Consider the following 23,595-nt stretch of genomic DNA (forward strand, 5'->3'; position numbering starts at 1 on the left):
CAGCCTAAAATTGATGACATACAGTCAAGCATCCTTCATCCGGCTATTCAAGCTAACACCTTTGAAATCAAGCCGGGCACTATTCAGATGGTGCAGAATTCTGTTTCTTTTGGAGGAGCGGCAACTGAAGACCCCAACATGCACATAAGGAATTTTGTCGAGATCTGCAGCACTTTTAAGTATAATGGCGTGACTGATGAGGCTATCAAGTTGAGGCTTTTCCCATTCTCACTGAGGGATAAGGCTAAAGACTGGTTACATTCTGAACCAGCTGGGTCCATCACTACGTGGCAAGATCTTGCGCAAAAGTTTCTGGTAAAGTTTTATCCAATGGCAAAGACTGCTGCTATGAGGAGTGCTCTTACTTAGTTTGCGCAGCAACCTACAGAATCTATGTGCGAGGCTTGGGAACACTACAAGGAGATGTTGAGAAAATGTCCACATCATGGAATGCCGAATTGGATGGTGATCACTGGTTTCTATAATGGTTTGGGGGCCCAATCTCGGCCCATGCTCGATGCAGCAGCTGGAGGAGCCTTATGGGCTAAAAGCTATACTGAGGCGTATAATCTTATAGAGACGATGGCTGCAAATGAGCATCAAAACCCAACTCAGAGGATGACGTCAGGCAAGGTAGCAGGTATTCTGGAAGTTGATGCAGCCACCGCTATTGCAGCCCAGCTCCAAGCGCTATCAATGAAGGTTGATTCTCTGGCTACGTATGGAGTTAATCAAATAGCTATGGTTTGTGAGCTTTGTGCAGGTTCTCATGCTACGGATCAGTGTTCTCTTGTCAATGAATCTGTTCAGTATGTGAATAATTATCAGCGACAACAGCAGCCTGTGCCAGCGACCTATCATCCTAATAACAGAAATCATCCAAATTTCAGCTGGGGGAATAATCAGAATGCTATTCAGCCACCATATCAGCAAGGAGTGAGTAAACAGTTTAACCCACCTGGATTCCAGCAACCACAACAGTATGCTACAAGGAAATCATATCCTCAACAGGGAAGTGCAGCTGCACCTACTAGTGCGGATTTTGAGGAACTTAAGCTGTTGTGCAAGAGTCAGGCGGTTTCTATCAAGACCTTGGAAAATCAAATCGGTCAATTAGCCAATGCAGTGCTCAATCGTCAACCTGGCACTCTTCCCAGTGACACGGAAGTACCAGGCAGGAAGGAAGCTAAAGAGCAAGTCAAGGCTATTACCTTAATGTCTGGAAAAGTGGCTGATGCTGAAAAGGCAAAGGAAGTCGAAGCTGAAGTTAGAGATGAAGAATCTAAGCAAAAGGAGAAAGTGGCGGAACCAAGGAAGACTACTGTTGAACACACTCTGCCTGAGGCTAATACAGGGGAGAAACACCTCTATCCTCCACCACCTTTTCCTAAGAGATTGCAGCAACAAAAGCTGGATAGACAGTTCGGGAAGTTTCTGGAGGTGTTCAAGAAACTTCACATCAATATACCTTTCGCTGAGGCTCTGGAACAAATGCCTAGTTATGCGAAGTTTATGAAGACTATTCTTTCAAGGAAGGTGAAACTGGATGACCTTGAAACCGTTGCTCTCACGGAAGAATGCAGCGTTGTTCTGTAACAAAAGTTACCACCAAAACTGAAAGATCCAGGGAGCTTCACCATTCCTTGCACCATTGGCAATCTAACTTTTGACAAGTGCCTTTGCGATTTGAGAGCAAGCATTAATCTGATGCCGTTGTCGATCTTTAAAAAATTGGATCTGCCTGATCCAAAACCCACATACATGTCACTACAATTGGCTGACCGTTCCATTACTTACCCAAGGGGCATAGTTGAGGATGTCCTCGTCAAGGTGGATAAGCTCTTCTTTCCTGCAGATTTTGTTATTCTGGATTTTGAGGAAGATAAGAAGATTCCCATAATCTTGGGAAGGCCTTTCTTGGCTACTGGCCGTACCTTGATAGATGTGCAAAAAGGTGAACTTACTATGCGGGTCCAAGATCAGGATGTGACCTTCAACGTATTCAAGGCAATGAAATTCCCTACAGAAGATGAGGAGTGCTTAAAAGTGGATGTGATTGATTATGCGGTTACTTCGGAACTCGATCACATGCTAATGTCTGATGCATTGGAAAAGGCCTTAGTGGGGGATTTTGACAGCGATGATGAAGATAGCAACGAGCAATTACAATATCTGAACGCTTCTCCATGGAAGCGAAAGCTGGACATACCATTTGAATCTCTTGGTACTTCTGATCTCAAGAACGCTGAAGGGAAGCTCAAACCATCAATAGAGGAAGCACCTACCTTGGAGCTCAAACCATTACCTGAACACTTGAGGTATGCTTTTTTAGGTGATTCATCTACGTTACCTGTTATTATTTCATCTGACCTTTCAGGTAGTGAGGAAGACAAGCTCTTAAGGATTTTGAGAGAATTCAAATCGGCTATAGGATGGACCATAGCAGACATCAAGGGGATAAGTCCTTCATATTGTATGCATAAAATTCTGCTAGAGGGAGGTAGTAAGCCAGCTGTGGAACAGCAGCGAAGACTGAATCCCATCATGAAGGAGGTGGTGAAGAAAGAAATTCTGAAATGGCTAGATGCAGGCATCATTTATCCTATTTCTGACAGCTCGTGGGTGAGCCCCGTACAATGTGTACCTAAAAAGGGAGGTATCACTGTGGTCGCAAATGAAAAGAATGAGCTCATCCCTACTCGAACAGTTACAGGATGGAGAGTATGCATGGATTATAGAAAATTGAACAAAGCCACAAGGAAGGATTACTTCCCTCTTCCATTTATTGATCAAATACTTGACAGATTGGCGGGTCATGAGTATTTTTGTCTTCTGGATGGTTATTCCGGGTATAATCAGATTTGTATTGCACCAGAGGATCAGGAAAAGACTACCTTCACTTGTCTATTTGGCACATTTGCTTTTCGCAGAGTTTCATTTGGGTTATGTGGCGCCCCGGCCACTTTTCAGAGATGTATGATGGCTATATTCTCTGACATGATTGGAAATAACGTCGAAGTGTTCATGGATGACTTCTCCGTCTTTGGACACTCATTTGATGAATGTTTGAATAATCTGCGCGCCGTACTCAAAAGATGCGTGGAAACTAATTTGGTGCTTAATTGGGAGAAATGTCATTTTATGGTGCGTGAAGGCATTATCCTTGGGCATAAGGTCTCTAGCAAGGGTCTGGAGGTGGACAAGGCCAAGGTGGGAGTCATTGAAAATCTTCCCCCACCTAATTCTGTGAAAGGAATCCGTAGTTTTCTTAGTCATGCGGGTTTTTATCGGCGATTCATCAAGGACTTTTCAAAGATATCTAAGCCGTTGTGCAATTTGCTTGAGAAAGATGTGCATTTCAAATTTGATGATGAATGTTTGGCAGCATTCGAGACTCTCAAGGAGAGTTTGATCACGACACCAGTCATTACAGCACCAGATTGGACAGAACCATTTGAGATGATGTGTGATGCGAGTGATTATGCGGTAGGTGCAGTTCTGGGACAGCGCAAGAAAAATCTCTTCCATGTGGTCTACTATGCGAGTAAGACTTTAAATGGTGCCCAATTGAACTACACCACTACTGAGAAGGAGCTTTTGGCTATAGTCTTTGGCTTTGAGAAATTTCGATCTTATCTGCTTGGTACGAAAGTAACGGTATTCACTGATCATGCAGCTATTCGCTATCTGGTTTCTAAGAAGGATTCGAAGCCGAGACTCATTCGTTGGGTGCTTTTACTTCAGGAATTTGAGTTAGAGATCAAAGATAGAAAAGGTACTGAGAATCAAGTAGCTGACCATCTCTCTAGGTTGGAGAATCCCGATTCTACTTCACAAGATAGGACGTTAATCAATGAATCTTTTCCGGATGAGCAGTTGTTTGCAATTCAGGAGGAAGAACCATGGTTTGCAGATATTGTAAACTATCTCGTCAGCAACATAATGCCTCCTAATTTAACATCCGCCCAAAAGAAGAAGTTTCTGCATGAGGTAAGGTGGTATATGTGGGATGAACTATATTTGTTTAGACAGGGAGCTGACCAGATCATCAGGAGATGTATCCCGTTCTGTGAGACGGAGGGGATATTACGAGACTGCCATTCCACGGTTTATGGTGGACACTATGGAGGTGAGAAGACGGCAGCTCGTATTCTGCAAGCAGGTTTTTTCTGGCCTACTTTGTTCAAGGATGCTCATCAGTTTGTTTTAAGGTGTGATCGTTGCCAAAGAGTGGGAAATTTGTCAAGGAAGGATGAGATGCCATTAAATGTGATGCTTGAAGTCGAGGTCTTTGATGTATGGGGAATCGATTTCATGGGGCCTTTTATCGCGTCTTGCAATAATCAGTACATCTTGTTGGCAGTCGATTATATCTCAAAATGGGTCGAAGTTAAAGCTTTACCGACAAATGATGCAAAGGCAGTGCTAAATTTTCTTCATAAGCAAATTTTCACAAGGTTTGGAACACCTCGGGTAATCATAAGTGATGAAGGATCGCATTTTTGCAACCGTAAGTTCACTTCTATGATGCAGCGTTATAATGTGAATCATCGAGTAGCTACTGCCTATCATCCGCAAACAAATGGTCAAGCGGAAGTGTCTAACAGAGAGATAAAGCGTATTCTAGAGAAGGTTGTTTGTCCGTCAAGGAAGGATTGGTCTTTAAAGCTCGATGAAGCTGTTTGGGCTTACAGAACAGCATACAAAACTCAACTTGGGATCTCACCGTTTCAGTTGGTGTACGGTAAGGGATGTCATCTACCGGCGGAGCTTGAGCATAAGGCCTACTGGGCATTGAAGAAATTGAACCTGGATTTAGATGCAACTGGTAAGAAAAGAATGCTTCAGCTTAATGAACTTGATGAATTTCGACTTCAAGCGTACGAGAATAACAAAATGTATAAGAAAAAGGTGAAGAGGTGGCACGATAGGAAGCTACATCCTAAGTTATTTGTGCCAGGGCAACGAGTTCTTTTATTCAACTCTCGGCTCCGACTTTTTCCTGGGAAGTTGAAATCAAGGTGGTCTGGACCTTTTATTGTCAAAACTGTGTTTCCACATGGAGCGGTGGAAATTTTTGAGAATGATTCGGACCAAGCATTCAAGGTTAACGGTCAGCGGTTGAAGCACTACTATGGGGACATGGCAAACCGAGAGGTGGTTAGTGTCATTTTGTTGACTACTTGAGAAAGGTACGGAACGTCAAGCTAATGACGAAAAAGAAGCGCTGCGTGGGAGGCAACCCATGATTTGTTGTTACAGGAATCCTTGGAAGTTAATAACCTATCCAAAAACACAAAAAAATCAGAAAACAGGGGCTGAATTTTTTTTTTTCCAGAGACCCTCTGCGCGCCCGCGCAGCTATGCTGAGCGGCCGCGCAGGGGTCGAGTTCCAGAAATTTTTTTACAGTTCAGAAAAAAAAACAACAAACAAAAACACAAAAACAGTTTTAGCCCATAAACCCATGAATTGTTCCCACTACCCCATCATTTTATCCCTTAATTCCCAAACCCTAATCTAATCCACACCCTATATATACATACACCTATCCTACATATCTCCCACAAAACTTCCTACACTTAAACCCTCTCACAAACATCAAATATCAGTTCTTACACACTTTTATTCACGAATCAATGGCACCCAAGAGAGCACGCACTATTGACAGCAGCAGCACAGTTCCTACTGCTGATTCATCGAGGGATACTGCTGCAAGGCCTCGGTTAACTGACAGAGCTGCGGAGGAGGAGTACACTAGGCTGTTGGGGAAGCCGATTCTGAAGGAGAGGGGGTTTTTACCATCAGGGAGGGATGGTGAGTTGTTGCCCATGATTGCAGAGAAGGGGTGGATAGCTTTTTGTGAGTCACCCGAAGCAGTACCGATGAACGTTGTTCGCGAGTTCTACGCGAACGCGAAGGCTGAAAAGAATGGGTTTTCTGTAGTCCGTGGGCTAACAGTTGATTATCATCCTGCGGCGATTCGCCGTGTGATTGGACAGCGAGAGAGGAAGCCCGAGGAGGAGAACTGGAATGAAAAGACTGCTGAGGATTTTGACTTGGATTTGATTTGTGCGACTCTCTGTCGACCAGGCACAGTTTGGAACCGCAGTCCAGCCAATAATGAGTATCGTCACTTTCCGACAATCGCCATGAACAGGTATGCCCGTGCATGGAATGCATTTATATGTGCTAATATTTTGCCTTCTTCACATGCACACGAGGTCACAGTTGAGAGAGCACAGTTGTTGTGGGGAATTCTGCATGATGAGTATTATGTGGACCTTGGTGAGTTTATCTACCAAGGAATTCTGAAGTTTTTGAGGGGAGCAAAACATATGAACATCCCTTATGCATCCACGGTTACGAAGCTATGCCGAGCAGTGGGAGTGAACTGGCCGGCTCATGAGCAGTTACAGTTGCCAGCAGCTCCGATTGATTCTGGCACTCTGAATGGGATGCAGGAGTGGACCGGTGGTGAGCCTGAAGAGCATGGGCTGGGTTATCGTCTTCCAGGAGGGTGTCCAGCACGAGGTGCTACTATGGCTAGGCCAGGGCATGGTGAGGATGGTTCTTCGAGAGCTCAGGAGGGTGCTGGGATGGGTGATGCCCAGTATAGGAGGCTTTCACGGCGGATGGATGCCATATATGAGACGCAGGACAGGTTTGCTCAGGAGCTCACCCTTGCGTTAGGGACTGCTTTTCGAGGCCTTGAAGCTGATATCCAGTGGCCAGTTTTTGGTGAGGACTCTGCATACCCACCGCCTGATACTCCACCCACTGAGGGTGATGATGATGATGACTCCGAGTAGGTATACCCTGTGTTCCTTTCTACTACTTTTACTGAGGACAGTGAAGATTTTTAGTTTGGGGGTGGTAGTTAAGGAATATTGTATGTGTGTCATTTAGTTGCATATTCATGATAGTTTAGTTCATATAGTTGCATAATTTATGCCATATAGTCTTTTTTATGAATGTCATGTAGCTCATGCATTTACCATGATCCCTTTTGCAATGATTTATCGACTGAATTGTGATATTGATGCGAGTGTAGTGATAGCATTAAAGTGATATTAAGTTGTGTAGGTTGATATGCATGCTAGAAACAATTGTAAGTCCACTAAGTCTTAAAGAATGCATAAGGGCTAGATTGTTGTTATGATTTGGTTGTTTTCAAGGTCAATCTACTTATTATGCTTAGAATTCGATTATAGGTTCTTAGTGATAAAGACATGAAAAAAGAAAAAAAAATTGGAGAAAAAAGTATGGAAGTTGTTGCTAGTTGTGGCTAGGCGTCAAATGGCTAGTAGCCGGCTCGCATATGTTGCGAGTAGTCTAGGGTTGAGCAAGATGGAGCGAAACACACTTGCTCAGAAGTTATTAAAAAAAAAAAAAAAAACAAAATTTGCATAATTGATCAAGAGTGGGCTCTTTGGTATTCGAGTTATTAAGTTCTTAGGGGACTTTGTGCCTAGTGACCTAAGGCTTTTAGAGTCTGGGATCCGCTAACCTAACGCTCGTTACATGGATACCATTGTATAAGTCTTTTGTGGACCTCACTCATTGCACGGTCAAATAAGCATTTGAGTTGTAAATAAAAAGCACGATTGCGTAGTAAGCTCCAGAGTTCTTGTAGTGTTGTATATCACTTTGTGCCTAGAATTTTTATTCTTTGTATAATTGTAGGATTGCCTTGAGGATAGTCTAGTCATAGTAATTGGTCTAGTTCCGAAGCATATCTGTTAAGCATTTGCACACACCACGTTTCTGGCTGTATGTCCGTTTGCATGAGTTTATTGATCTTTAGTTGTCTAACTGCATTCGTTGAGATGTGACAATTTGGTTGGTTAATTGTAGTAAGGGGGATCGTTGCATTTTCATATAGATTACATTCATGCATATTTTTATTTGTGTTTTAGTCTGTGACGCTTGAGGACAAGCATCGATTTAAGTTTGGGGGTGTGATAAGTGGCATTTTATACCACTTAGAACGTCTTAAAATGGCTTAAATTGGTGTCTTGAAATCAAGTATTTTGTGTATTTGATGTGTTTTTCTAGTGTTTATGCATTTCAGGGTATTAGTTGCATTTCGGGGGAGGAATCATCAAGAATAAGCCTTGGCATGTGTTCACCATTGCGAGAGGAAAGGAATGGGCAGATTACGGCGAAGAAACGGAGCAAAACTGGATTTTTTCCAGTAGAGGCCTGCGCGCCCGCGCAGCAATGCTGAGCGGCCGCGCAGCAATCTGCGCGCCCGCGCAGCTATGCTGAGCGGCCGCGCAGGGTCGGGGGAAAAGATAAATTATTTTAGACTTCTACTTCTGTTTGGCTTCCAACTTCTATGTAATCTGAGTTTTATGGGACTATTATATAGGTAGATTTGAGACGTTTTCACAGAGAGTATTAAGGGGATTATGTTTTAGATTGTGTTTTACGCAAGAAGCGAAGGAGATAAGGAAGAAGACCGATTTAGCACACCGCAACGAAGAGGGAGCATATTTTCTCGTGATTCTTGTTTCGTTGTAACGTTGGATGCTAGTTTTCTTGCTTTGACTTATTTACTCTTGTGACGTACTCTGTTTTAATATAAGTAGTTTATATATTATTTTCTTGTATTTGGTTATCATGATTTCATATGAACCCATGATGGCGATAAGTTCTATTATGGGCTAATCGTGATCATGGGGTTGCAACGGATTTATTATGGAATTCTTTAGTTAATTGTTTAATACTTTAGTGTGTGATGATTGCTTGATATCTAGTATTGGTTGTGCGTATTCATCTTATGTGCGTCGCGAACATATAAGATAGGGTGTTAATCTCTTGTGAAGCGAAGGTGGATCTTGAGATTTAGAACTTGCCATGCTAGCATAGGTTCATGTACGTTGAGCATGATTAGTGGGTAACTCTAACAGTTTTATTTGCCCTATGTAATCAAAAGGAATAACTTGTGCTTAAATCGTTGTGTTGTCAATTTCTGTAGACATATAGGAACTCAACATAATTGATGACTATTCAACTTCTATCTTAATTGTGGATACTTGGTAGAATGGTATTAGTACAATGAAAGTTGGCTTTTATCAGTTTTGTGTTATTCGATTAATATCATCACTGTCACATGCTAAAGGTAATAACAATGGCTATAGAAGGAAGTAATAATGAAGTTGTGATCTCATGAGTATTTTATTATTGATAAATTGAAGTGTTAGTTAAGTGGTTAATTAAGTAGTTAATTATAGTTAATATTTAATCAACAATTTTAAGTGTTATTATCTTAACATTGAGAAGTAATCATACATTGGTGAGTGAGTTTAATTAGACAATAATTTAGTCTGAGTCTCTGAGGGAACGAACTAGAAAGTATTCTATATTACTTGTGAACGCGTATACTTGCGTGAATATTAGCGCGTGTTTTCGCCCTAACATCGCTCACTATTCCTAAGGATTGAAGGAGCAATTACAGCTCATGATAATTATTTTACTCAAAAAGTTGATGCGTCGTCGATGGTATATATCCTTCTTGGCCAACATTTGTTAAAACTATTTCAGCTCCTCAAGGTAACAAAAGAAAGTATTTTGCTGCTACACAAGAAGCTGTTAGGAAAGATGTTGAGCGAGCATTTGGAGTGTTGCAATCTCGATTTGCAATAATACGTGGACCTTCACGTTTTTGGGATATCGACACAATGAAATATATAATGACGTCTTGTATAATTTTGCACAACATGATTGTTGAACACGAAAGGGAATTACATATAATAGATTATAATTATGACATGGATACCGACACACCAAGCATTTCTATGAATATTGGTTGTAGAAGAGACATCAAAGAATTTATTGAGATACATCGACAAATTCGAGATAAGCAGGCTCATATTCAGCTACAGAATGATCTTATCGAGCATCTTTGGCAAATTCACGGAGGTGATATATAATAATGTCGTATTCTTATTATATTTTTCTTTCAATATATATTTTAAATGTTGCATCCGTGTTATATTATAATTATGATAATGGAGGTGGTTGCGAACTCATTTCGTCATTATCATTATATACACCATCATTTAGCAATTGAGTGAAAAATGATTTCATTTTCTACAACAAAATCAAAGTGTTTAAGAAAGGCAGCAAGCAAACATAGGGGAAGCAACCTTTTATACAAATCAAACACTACACCATCCTTGCAGGTAGCATTATGACACATCATTCGTTTTTTGTTACGAAGTACAATTACAACTTCTGGACATATCAAATGGTACTACTTACAGCCAACAAACAAATCAAAACTTAATGTTCAACAAGTAAGATTAAAACAAGAATTCAACAATTACATATCCAATTGCAGGAATAAAAAAAGAAAATCAAAACAAGGAATATCCCTATTTTCCCTTTTTTATGCACAAACATTGAATTAATTTGTAGTAGACATACCATGATGTTAAATTTCTAAACCAAATAAGAACTGATGTGAATTGGTAAAAAGATATTGGTCTTCAAGAAGGGACAGGAAGTTTTGCCGGGAATTGGGAAAAATCAGAGGGCGGGAGTTTAGAAAAGGCGGGAGTCTACGTGGAGAGATTATAGAGAATGAGTTTGACTAGTGAATTTGGAGAAGCCATATACAGAATTGTAAAAATTTAGAGAAGGGGGGAGCAGCGTTAGAGTGACCTAATTTTGTATATATACATGGCCACGTCAATTATACAAAAGGGGTGAGTGCCCTTGGAGATGCTCTAACTATATAAATGAAGTGCGTTTCTATTTCATCCTCTACTTGGTGCAGATTTCTCACCACCAAACTGTATTCCAGACTGTATGTAGCTTCTGCGTAATCTGTGGGGCATTAGGATTCTTGCGCTATACATGAGATCCGGATTGATGCCAAAGGAAACAGTTTACTTGACACAAAAGGATGCCAAAACATGAACACGAGTATGGAAAGACACAGGTAATGTGTAGCTCATTGAAAAAATCAACCTTAGAGGTACCGCTAGGCTATGTTTGTCTTTTTACTGATTTAGTGTGTCCCTTTTGAGTCCCCATACCAGTTGAATAATCCGTATCTCAGTGGTTTATACGATGTTCAATCCCCCTCTTATAAAAGGAGGGTAAAACCTATGTTATTCGGACTCTTCATTTTACCTTCGAGTACCCGTGTCGGACACTCGACACTTGGACATAAACACCTGGACTTGGACGCTTATTTTAGGCAAAAAACATGTATATTTTTCAAGAACTTGCCGAGTCCGATACTTGGACACGTATCCATGTCGGACCCTTCTAACTGAGTCCGAGTAACATAGGGTAAAACATGAAAAACGAGTAGATAGAAAAGACTTGGGCATGTATTACCTCGTAACAAAATCAACCTTTTTTAGTTTGAGTATCTATTTGAGTCTGGATAGATCTGTCTTACTTGTTGCAAGTTCTGCACCAGTGGCATAAATTTATTGCAATCTGCATATTCAGTACAAACATTACACTACTGAATTTGTTCGCTAATTGACCTATTTAGTTTTTTGTTTCTTCTCTTTTTTCTCAGACATTTCTGCATATTTGTACTCATGCAGTGTACCGGTGTCTCATCACATTATTAGATAAAATGGATAGGTTTTATAAGCAAGTTCTTTCTAGTTTGTGGAGAGAAGTAATTATTTTCCTTGATATAACTACTAATTGCCTAGTTAGCATAGATTCATGTTATTTGCAGCCGAGGCATCTGGTATCATGTATATCTTCTTTGTAGATTGGAATTAAGTTGCCTGCTTTTGTCGATCATCTGTTGCAGACACTTTTTGAGTTCATAAATTTTCCAAGATGAGTGACATTTTCTATGTTTTATTTACTGATCATGCTTTATATTTAGATTTATAATCTGAATCATCTTAAAAGATATGATGGCAGTAGAATTTATCATGCACTTTTGTGCTACTCTGTTCATATAATTTCACACATCTAATGATTTACTGCGAGTACAGATGTTGTCTAGCTAAGCACCGTCCATAACTAGTATCTAGATGTTGCATGGGGATGATTTAATGACCGAGTAGAGGCAGTATTATTTACAATTTTCCTAAACTATAGCTGGTTTAGGTAAAATTATAGTAATTTTTATGTATATTCTGCAGTGATCTCATGTTAATTGTGCATTGTACCTAGAGCAAACTGAGATTTATAACATAGTGTCATTGTGTTATATAACTCATATATATATAACAAATACTATTTTTTGGATTTGAATTGATTAAAAATCTCCAATAATATAATATGCCAGGCAATAAAATTCAAATATCATGATAGATTCACATTTTTAAATTAATTTTTCTTGTGAGAGTTCGAATGTGATACTTGTGTGCTTAACCTAACTCCGGCCTTGCTGTAAGTACAACCCTGGTCATAAACACCACATGTCATTTTCTAAAATTTTTTTTATGCATTATACAATTATAATGTTTTTAGTTATTTTCTTATTTGTAAATGTTGTACAGTATGTAACGTATATCAAATACAATCAAATATCAAATATAAGTTGATTGTTTATCAATATTTATTATTTTCATATAAGACATTACCAAATTACACAACGTTTCTAATATAGCTCTTTAAGCGACATATATATATATATGTATATATATATTCTTATTTGTATTGTATAATTTGTATTTAATGAATCAATATAAAAATGATAGTCAGTGTACGTTTAAAAGAAACGATTAAACTTAATCTGTAGAATATCGTTAGTATGTTTACAAAAAAAATTAACATATACGTTGAATACAGAGTTGATCAAAAAATTTAAATTTTATTTAAATAAACTATATGTATTGGTCTATATTATTACCGAGTTCACTACTAACTTACAATTAACTTACACAATTTAAAAAGATAAAAAATACATAATTGAAGTCATAATGACTTGCAATTATAATATGCAATAATATAAATTTTACACTATTGTTAATATAAAAGTTGATTTTAATGAAAAATGTTAGTTTTTGAAATTCAATGTATGTATGTATGTATGGAAAAATGTTAGTTTTTTATTTACATTAATGTTAACAAAGTAAGATTAGGTTGTATGTTAAGTTGTATATGTGTGTGTCAGCATGTAAATTAATTATTGTATGTTACATTTCTTAGTAAATTACGATTCAATTTTTTATATGCTAAATATTTGATATATTTGATTTATGTACATGTATAATCATTATTAACATCTAATAAGACAATTAATTACTTAAATAACATGCATCTATAATTATTCAAAAATTAAAATATGTAATAAATAAATTGCGATAATTTATATATGGTATTCACATTATCACTAACAAACAATTCATATTTATTTTTTACACAATCGGTTATCAATCATGGTTGTAAAATAAAAATAAATTATATATTGTAAAGACTTATTATTGATATTCTTGTTTTTTTTCAATAATTCGAAGAAAAAATTGTAATTATATCATTATTTAAACCACGTTTAAATTTCTTTCATTACGACTCTAATATTTCTTCATATAATAATTTGATAACACTGTATACTATTCTTCTAAAATTAAATATTTTTCAATTCGATAAAGTTTTATAAATACCTGGATAATTTCTTCAAATTATTGAATAATATATATATTTTTTCAAATAATATAAAATGTATTGAATCAAATGCTAGATTATAGTATAGATATAACTTTTATTTGAATAATTCAAAATATTAAAATAATTCAAAATATTTGTACAATATTATATTGATCAATGAATATTACTTATCTCGAATAATTCTTTTGAAAAGCTAGTTTTTTAAAGTGAAAAATAAAAAATAAATCGATTTAATATATCATCGTAGTTTTAACAAATCTCGTGAGATCTCGTATTAACTTTAGAATATTTTTAAAATCGGGACAAATCCCAAAAACAATAATGCACTACCAGTGAAATTAGTAATTTTAATATAAATAATTAATCGACTTGATCCTATAAAGATCTCAAACACATTAATTTATATTAACATAAGATATTAAAAAATTTCACATTATTGGTAATATATTCTCGCCGAACTTTTAATTTAAATTTACTAAACGTAGAATGTGACGATATTTTTTTGAGTATTTTTGAATAATGAGCCAAGTTCTAATTTCAAATTCGAAATAAACTAAAATGAATTGACTTATTATAATTCGAACTTATCTAAATATGTAATATCAATATAGATTATTTATATATAAGTGATTCTATTTTCAATATTTTCTTTAAAAATTATATATGTACATTTTAATTATTTTTTATAATAAAAAATATGTTAAAAATATATGAGATATATTTTCAAACTAAAAAATGATTAATAAATAAGATAATAATCCATTTATATACTATGCCTAACTTTATATCTAAAATTCAATTATTTAAAATTAACTATACAAATATTCAAGTAACTATCTTTTTGTAACTATCTTGAAAGTTAAATAAAATATTAATTTAGCACACGTAATGTATGATAAAAAACACATGGTGTAGCGGTACGAGGTTGTACATGTGAAATATTTCAAGTTCGATTATCTTGTTCTCCTATTATATATAAAATAGATTATATCTTCATTTTAATCACTACAATGACTCTATTAGCTAAAATTATATCTTTCAAATTTATTGATCATCTCCCTTTACCAATATCAATTTCACGTATCTCCAGTGCTTTAGAGTTTTAGAGTTAAAATGGCCACCATAGCTTGTCTGTGTGTATATGTATTTATTATTTTTAATAATTATTTTTAAAAATTTTTATTTACTTAATTTTAGGTAATGTTTACTGTAAAAATATTTATCAAAAAATTATAAAAACCGAATTTATAAATTACTTAAATAATTATTTTAATATAACACAATATAAAATACTAATAAAATAATATGATGAATAAAATTTAGTTAAATGTTTTATAAAATATAAAATTAATATTTTTAACCAACTTTTATCAGGTTTAAAGTATTACAATAACATCATTAATATGTTTTTATTAAATATATTTTTTATTTTCACTTAAATTAAATAAAAAAATATTTAACTTTTCTTAGAATTTCTTTCCTAACTTTTTCACTAAAAATAACCGTTGAAATTTAAAAATAATAGTTTTTTTAAATATAGTTAATCATTATAGTTAATACAAAAGTACAATTCCTTACAAGTTTTGTAAATTAAGTTTTGTAAATTTTAGATAATATCTATTTTGTAACCAGCTACTTCCCGAGATAAGGTTTTTATTAGGGCTTAGAGCATCTCTAGTGTAGTGTTAGCTAAAATATGATTAGGTTAAATTTTGTTGAAACTTGTATTAGCTATAATTATTAGTTATATTTAAAATCTCATTTTTAATTAATTTAATATATATATATATATATATATTAGAGAAAATAAAATAATAAAATTTAATAATAATGTTATAACATTTTTATATTTATATCTATATTTTAAATTAAACATTATAAAAATAAAAATAAATAATTTTTATGATTACTGAAAGTATGATAACATATTTAAAAATAAATGAAATAAATAGATTTACAAACATTACTTACATATTAAATAATATATATAACTAAAAACATATCTTATATTAAAATTTTTATAAATTTAGCTAACAATAAAATAATATTTTTACACTTACCATTATATTAAATATTTTAAGTTAAATATTGAAAAAAAATAATTTAATGTAATAAGTTCATGTTATAATTAAATAATATAATTAAGAATGGGCTAAAATTAGGTTAATTATAGAGATTTCAAAAAAAAAAGTATATAATTATAGATGATGGTAAATAATTCCTCTAAAATTATACCTAACAAATATATTTAGTAATACATATTTTACCTATTTTTGCTTGATATGCTTTAGTCGGTCAATTTTTGTTGATATTAAACTAGAGATATAATGATATCATGTGACCTTAGACATGACTCCTACTATTACTATTGCTTAACAAAAAAAGGTTCTCGCAAAAAAAAACAAAAAAACCAAAAAAAAGTAATATAAAAACATTGATATTTAAGTAACTAATTATTTAAAATAATGAAATAGTAATATATTAAATATGATATTTAAGTAAAGGTTAAACATGTCACTTAAAAATGTGAAATAATAAAATTAACTATAATTAACTCAAAAAAGTCAAAAAAATTGAAAATGATACATATGGGCATGGTTGTAAAAATCGATAATCGGACTAATCGGTTTAGCTACCGATTAGGGATTAATCGGCAAATCGGAGATTAATCGGAGGGATTAATCGGACAAAAATCGGATATATTTAAATATTTTAATAATATTTAATATATTTACCTTATTTATTATGAAATATATAATTCAAAAATAATTTATAAATATTAATCGGATTTCAAAAAATAGATCGGCCAAATATTTTTTAAGAATTAATCGGGGATTATTTTTAAAATCGAGAATTTTTAGAACACTACATATGGGTTTTTAAACTAGGACATATTTATAAAAAATTCTTAAACAAAATTAAATCAAATTAAATATAATTAGTTGGATTTTATTAGTATAATGGGTCTTGAGATAAAAAAATTAAAATAAATGTGATTTGTATATTATTAAACCGGGATAAAAAATATCGTTTAAATTAAAAAAAAATATATATTTTGTCAACACACATAAAAATAACAATAATAATATATATTTCAATTTAATATTATTTTTTTAAATTTAAATATCTCTAAATAGAAAAATCAAATTATATCCTTATTATATAATATAAGAGTATCTCCATCTCCAGCTTGTTGGCTAAAATGATTGCCTAAATAGTATAAAATATTGATTATCTAAAATTTACTCTAAGAAATTTTGTGGAATTGACTACAATGATTAGTTATAGTTTAAAAATAGTATATTATCATTATTTGAAATTGTTATAAATATAATATTTTATTTTGATATGGTAATGTTTAACCTTCAATAACCAATATGAAGAGTTTGACTATATTTTTAACTAAGTGGAATATCCTATTGAAGTGCCTACTTTTTTACATAATTTCTCTTATTTATAGTTATGTTATGTCAACTATACTTTTAGCTAAAGGTTTTTTTGCATTGAAAATGTTCTAATGGAATTTTATTCAAATTTTTGATAGTTATGCTTCATGTATTATTAATTTAATATGAACCGTCAAGATCCTTTTTACACATTTATGTGTATATATGTATAATAATTATCAAATTATATCTTATAAAAATTTTGAATAAACAAATTAAATTATAAAATTTATATATAATAATTGCAATTAAATTTATATATAAAAATTTATAGAATATTAAAAAAAATCTGTAAATCACACAAATTTTAAGCTATTAATCGTCTACCTATATACTTCAGACCCGGATACGTACGTAGGAGAACTTCAGTATTAACGTTCCAGGGGCTCAGATGTCTCAATTTTGACATGGATAAACAATCTTTGATTCCACTCAGTACCTTATCCTTTGAGTGTAACAAATTGAAGCTGCATTGCATATTTGTCAATGTGGAACTTGTCTCTCAAATTCTCAAGTGATTACTGTGGTCTTTTGTTATCACTATTCACTCTGCCTTCAAATCTCTCTCCAAAAGATACAGCAGCTAGTTCAATTTCATGTATAAATAATCGGATAAAATTTATTTTTGGATAAAGCGTTTTATAAAAGAAACGACTATTTTTCAAAAACAGAGAAAATATATAAATTATTATTTATCTATAAATTTTAACATTAAAAAATTACATAAAGAAATGTAATGGAAAACAATAAGCTATTTTCCCAAATATTTTTCAAAATGTAGTATTTTTGCAAAAAATAAAATAAAAAAGATAAGTTTTTTTGCAAAAATGTTTCGATGCATGAATATTTTTTAAAAAGGCCCCGGCCCTTTTTTTATGTACACTTAAATAAAATAAAAAACGTGTGTGTAATTATAAGAAAAAATTATCAGGCTCTGTTTCGGTCACATGAAATCAGGGAAAGGCCTGAGCAGGCCAGGATTTATAAAGTACCCCTATTTAAAACCTGCATCCTGCTTAGGGTTTATGAATAGAAAGCACTAAGCAGTAAAACCCTCAACAGTTTATTTAGAGTTTACACCAATGAGGAGGTCTGGACGAAGCAGAAACAGTAGCAGCAGAAATACGAAACGTACTCGAAGTCGCCTGAGCGTCGAGATTGAAGAGTTATACAAGAAAAAGAATATGCTTGATGTGGATGAGATTGTGGATCATCTCAGATCAAATTTTCATGACTATAAACGCCAGAAACTTCAACCCTTCACTCAATGTGTTGGCCAAATTTTATCTCATATTGTTTCTAAATCCGAGTCTGTGGATTCAGGTTGTGATGATGATGATCTTGATAATGGTGATGATGCATTTGAGCTGTGTCAGGATAAGAAGAGGTTGAAGAGGGGTGATCAGAGGAATTATTCGTCTGCTGTTACTGATTCGGATGGAGACGAAGAACAAGAAGATAATGTAGCATCCGTGCAGCTGCTAGACGTAATGAAAAATAGCGAGGAGGAGGATATGAAAATAATTCATGGACCGAGGTTGAGTGATTTTGGTGGAATGGATGAAGTGGTGAAGGACTTGAAGAGGAAGGTGGTTCTTCCGATGATACGTCCAGAATTGGATGAATGGCTTGGAGAGTGGCCAATATCTGGAATTTTATTACATGGTCCACCAGGGTGTGGGAAGACTACGCTTGCTCATGCTATTGCAAATGAGGCAGGGGTTCCGTTTTATTGTACTGGCGCCAAGGAATTGGACTCTGGTGTATTAGGTATTATTATCTCGAGTTTTGATCATTTTGCCACTTATTTTTTGTTACTTGTTATAATTCATAATTGCATGACAGTGACAATGACTGTTTATTCTATCTTCTTGTCCTGTTTTCATCATTTTTTAACTTTCTTAGTAAACTTGTTTTTATATCAGGTGAAGGGAGTATCCGGGAGTTGTTCTCGAAAGCTTACAGGACTGCACCATCCATTGTTTTTATTGATGAAATTGATACCATTGCCTCTAAAAGGGATAATCTAAATAGGGAAACAGATCGCCGTACTGTGACACAACTGCTGTTATGTATGGAAAAACAATCACATAGAGTGGTACCACAACATGAGGATGTCGGTTCAAAAGATTATGCTTGCAGACGTGGCCACGTTTTGGTGATTGGTGCCACAAATAGGCCTGATGCTCTTGATCCTGCATTAAGGAGGTCAGGACGCTTTGATCTTGAGATTGTACTAGGTGTACCAGATGAAAGTGCAAGGGTGAAGATCCTTTCAAAGCTCACGAATAAGCTTAGAGTTAAATGTGATTATGATCTCGTAAAACTAGCTAGGTGCACTCCAGGGTTTGTCGGAGCTGATCTGGTTGGACTGGTTAAAGAAGCTCTCAATCTTGCCAAGAAGAGAATTATATGTCAAAAAGAGTCGGAATTGTCAATAGAACCTTTAAATGAAGAATATACTGCAGTATGGTTGAAAAACCCATGGTCCCCTGCAGAGATGGAGAAGCTTTACATCACTATGGGTGATTTTGAGGTGATGTGAACACAATCCTTTCTTTTTTACCTTAAGAAACGATTTTTTTAAGCACACCACACAATTAGATGCTCATACTGATAGTTTCTTCAATTCTTATCTGTTTTTACTATAAAAATGCCTATTGTATCTTTGGCTGCCATTTACCTCATCTTATTAGTGATTTTCTGCCTTTACATGCGTCTTTATATCCATCTTCCAGCGAAACTGTATTAGCTCTCAACATAATCTAGCTCCCTATTTTTCGTCTGTTCTTGTATAATCTCCTGTATGTAACTTGATTTTCTGTCGTTTGGGCTAATCTTTTCATGTCAGTATTTATGTAATTATTCCTATGAGTGTAGGTTAGTTTTTTTTATTATTTTGGAGCGTTGACAGCAACAAGTCTATGTCATCTTAAACGAAAAGGGTGCTAACTTTGCCAAATCACTACAAATATTAAAATTATATTTTCCCTTTGGTTAACATCACTTTTGGCTCTTTTGTTTTCCAAAAATTATGTTAATGGTTGGCATTCTTATGGCCCAATAGATGGCCTAATAGAGTGTCATGTCATACTGCATAGCAGGTGACATTTTTTGATTGTTGAGTTGCTCCTAAAGCATTCCTGTTTATGCCATCTTCTAGTTTAACCCGTGTCTAGAGCCATATGTCTGGCTTTCCCTTACAATGTTAATTTCTTGCTTGAACTAGTTTCTCAGAGGGAAACTATATTAAGTCGTCTACTAATTTGCCCGGTGTCTAGAACTGCTAGTCTGGTTTGCCCTTAAATTTTTAAATTTTGACTTCAAAAATAAGTTCAATATCTAAGAAGAAATGCAATTTCGTGGTTGGCTAAACTATCTAATTTTTTAGTATTATAATATTTTATAATCATTATTAGATATCGCAATAGTGTTCAATAAAGACTATGTAAATGAACCTACTTTAGTGATTGGGAGCTGGATCACATCTGAGGGTAAAACTATATCAATGTTGGTAAATTCTTCCATCTTCCCCAAACGAGCTCCTGGTAAAGAGACTGTTGCCTTTTCATTACTGACTTATTCTTTTGTTATATGGCTGTACTGCAGGAAGCGGCTAAGATGGTTCAAGCTTCTACCAAAAGAAAGGGATTCAGTAAAATTCCCAGTGTGAAATGGGAAGATGTTGGAGGGCTTGAATCGTTGCGGAAGAATTTTGAACGATCTATAATTAGGCCAATAAAAAATCCAGAATATTACCAGGTATTGGCTACATCTTTTTGCAAGAGAAACAAACTTTGATATCTAATTTTGAAGGCCTGTTTCACTTGCTACCTTAAATATTTATACAAAAAGAGAGTACATTGTTTTTGTTCCTGTGTGTGGTCTATTGCTGACTAGGGAATTGTCATCAAGATTTGTGATACATTTTTGCTTTGTAGAAACTTGGAAGGCGCTCTGGAAAAGGATTTTTGTTACACGGGCCTCCGGGTTGTGGTAAAACTCTAATAGCTAAGGCTGTTGCTGGTGAAGCAGGAGCAAATTTTATATACATAAAGGTCCATCATCAACATCATGACTCATAGCTGCCTTTAAATGTAATTTCATTTCCAGGCCTGCTAAATTTTAAGTGTCCCTAATCCCTTTCTCCTCTCCCTCTCTCTTTGTAGGGAGCTGAACTCTTGAGTAAATATGTTGGTGAAAGTGAGTTGGCTGTCCGAGAATTATTCTCTCGTGCAAGGATATGTTCTCCCTGCATAATTTTCTTTGATGAGGTGATATGTCTTTCTAGATATTTTTTGTAGTTACATACTTACATATCTAGTTTGCAGAAGATTTTTTTTTTATAATAACATTATACAGTAAGCATGTTACATTTTTTTACAGATTATACAGTAAATCATTTTACAGAAAATGTTTTAACAATTTACAGAAAATGTTTTAAGAAATTGTACTAAAGATGATTTATAATTGCAGGTGGACGCTTTGACAACAAAGCGAGGAACAGAAGGGGGAGAAGGTGGAGGGGTCATGGCACGCATTGTGAATCAGGTCAAGAGGAAAAGAAAATTTTGTTCAAAGAGTTGATAAACTGGTTGTGGTTCCTTTATCATGTCTATTATTGATTAGTTATCTAAGCAGATGTGTATACAATGTTGCAGTTACTGCTAGAGCTGGATGGTGCAGAAGAGCGACCTGGTGTGTACGTTATTGGCGCCACAAACAGGTGCATATTTGACTACTTGAATCATTTATTGATTATAATGATAGTTACATTAGTTGCAAGTTGCAACATGACCATCCCCTAATCTTTTAAACACATTTCAGGCGTGATGTGATAGATCCTGCTTTTTTGCGGTCAGGAAGATTGGATACACAAATTTTTGTCCCTCCACCAAGTGCAGATGAGAGAGGGTTAATATTAAAAGCTCTAGCTAAGAACAGACCAATTGATGCCACAGTAGACTTGGTTGCTTTGGGGAAGCATGATTCTTGCAATAAGTTGACTGGAGCTGACCTCGCTGCACTGGTATGTTTTAAGTGTGTTTTTTTACTTCCCTTTCATGTTGGTTTCCTTTGGTCACACATATTAATTAAATGCATTTGCGGCTAGATGGAGGAAGCTGAAGACCTTGCACTTGATGACAAAGATTGGGATTCAAGAATTTCAGATGGCACGCCTTTGATTATAGAAGCAAAACATCTGGAGCGGGCACTAAAATATATCCGGTAAGATTTATGCCCAAGTGGTCGTGAAATATTTTTTATTTATTTTTTATGCATCTTGCACCCTTCCCAGGACGCTGTCCTACATCCACTTAGAACATGCATGGACACGATTCTGATATCACTCAATAAGATACAAATTTGTTTCTTAAAAAAATATTCAGATTTAATGTTATTTCTACGATTGAAATATTTTTTGTGCAGGAAAACTAGATTTACAGATGTTGGACACAAGGCCGCTCGGAACGCCTTCAGCCCGGCCTAACCAGGCACTTGATCAACCAGGTATGGGTGTGTCACTATCTATCTTGCTTGCTGCAGTTTCTATTAATTAGTATAAAATTCATATCAGAACCATTTGTGTCACTATCTATCCTGCTTCCTACAGTTATTATTGATTTGTATAAATTACATATCGACAAGCAGGTGTTTTCACGCAGGAATACAAAAGCTTCTAAATGCTTTCTTTATTCTTGCAAAATTTTGGATCTTATATTGATTCAGACAATGCTATACTCTCGTGCTTTCTAGAATTTTAGCCGGTTCTTTGTTGCTTAGTCTGTTTCCTTGTCTTTATTGGATTAATCTTAATTAACATCAGTTTCTGGTGTTTATAAGTAACAGGTTTTCCGTTTGCATGTTTTACAAATAATTCATGATAGCCTATAAAAGACAGGTGTGTGCGCGTTTTATCTGCAAGTCTTTGGTTTATCAAATTACTACTCGGTTTTGTTCAAGTAAAATATTACAGAAGAAGAAAGAGTTATGCTATATTGTGAGGGCCATGATATATTAAATTCCAAAATTATTTATGCCTAGCTAGTTTGATATTAACTAATACAATAATTTAAACTTTTTAGATCATATAAATATAAGTTTAACTAAGAGCTTTGTACATTAAAATGTCATTTTACTGATACAGTAGAGATGCCAGGGGTTCAACTTGCAGCAATCAGAGGAATGAAGGCGAGTGGTCAGTCAGAGACGACGAGTGCTTCTGGACCAGCCAGGGTATAGTTAACGCGGATACTGTTGATTTTAGAGCACAACCATTTCCTTTTCGGTGTTGGTTATACGGCAAACTTTTTAAATCTATCCTGAAAATGACCTGGCCTTAAAATTTATGAACCGAGGAAGGGATGTAAAGCGAACCTTAGCTTGAATTTTGTTTTATGACATGCGCAAAAGAAAAAATTGTGTGTACAAATATCAATGTAAAATTTATCTATAATTTGAATGGCAGAACTCTTTTAACGAATTTTTGATTTGTAGTTTGGATATTAAAATCCCACATACATTATGCCCCCTTTTCTCAGTTTTAAC

General features: G+C 34.7%; 1 protein-coding gene and 1 non-coding gene across 2 annotated transcripts; one reads left to right on the top strand and one right to left on the bottom strand.

Moving 5' to 3' along the window:
- Window positions 1-345: 345 nt before the first annotated feature.
- LOC141662835 (small nucleolar RNA R71) lies at window positions 346-452 on the bottom strand. The gene has a single exon (XR_012550935.1). It is a non-coding gene; the product is annotated as a small nucleolar RNA R71 (small nucleolar RNA).
- A 17,567-nt stretch (window positions 453-18,019) lies between these two features.
- Window positions 18,020-23,509, top strand: LOC141659941 (cell division control protein 48 homolog C-like). Its single transcript, XM_074466883.1, has 11 exons — window positions 18,020-18,816; window positions 18,972-19,582; window positions 20,656-20,808; window positions 20,988-21,104; window positions 21,216-21,320; window positions 21,523-21,597; window positions 21,708-21,772; window positions 21,874-22,075; window positions 22,160-22,275; window positions 22,477-22,557; window positions 23,207-23,509. The coding sequence occupies exons 1-10, from the start codon at window positions 18,129-18,131 to the stop codon at window positions 22,535-22,537; spliced, it is 2,193 nt and encodes a 730-aa protein (XP_074322984.1). The 5' UTR covers window positions 18,020-18,128; the 3' UTR covers window positions 22,538-22,557; window positions 23,207-23,509.
- Window positions 23,510-23,595: the final 86 nt, after the last annotated feature.

Source organism: Apium graveolens, chromosome 5 (assembly GCF_009905375.1).
Source record: "Apium graveolens cultivar Ventura chromosome 5, ASM990537v1, whole genome shotgun sequence".
NCBI classification, from domain to species: Eukaryota; Viridiplantae; Streptophyta; class Magnoliopsida; order Apiales; family Apiaceae; genus Apium; species Apium graveolens.

Coding starts and splice junctions, on each gene's coding strand:
- LOC141659941 (XM_074466883.1), top strand. CDS start 18,129: ATGAGGAGGTCTGGACGAAGCAGAAACAGTAGCAGCAGAAATACGAAA. Junction 19,583..20,655: donor TCACTATGGGTGATTTTGAG/GTGATGTGAACA, acceptor GCTGTACTGCAG/GAAGCGGCTAAGATGGTTCA. Junction 21,773..21,873: donor GTTATTGGCGCCACAAACAG/GTGCATATTTGA, acceptor AACACATTTCAG/GCGTGATGTGATAGATCCTG.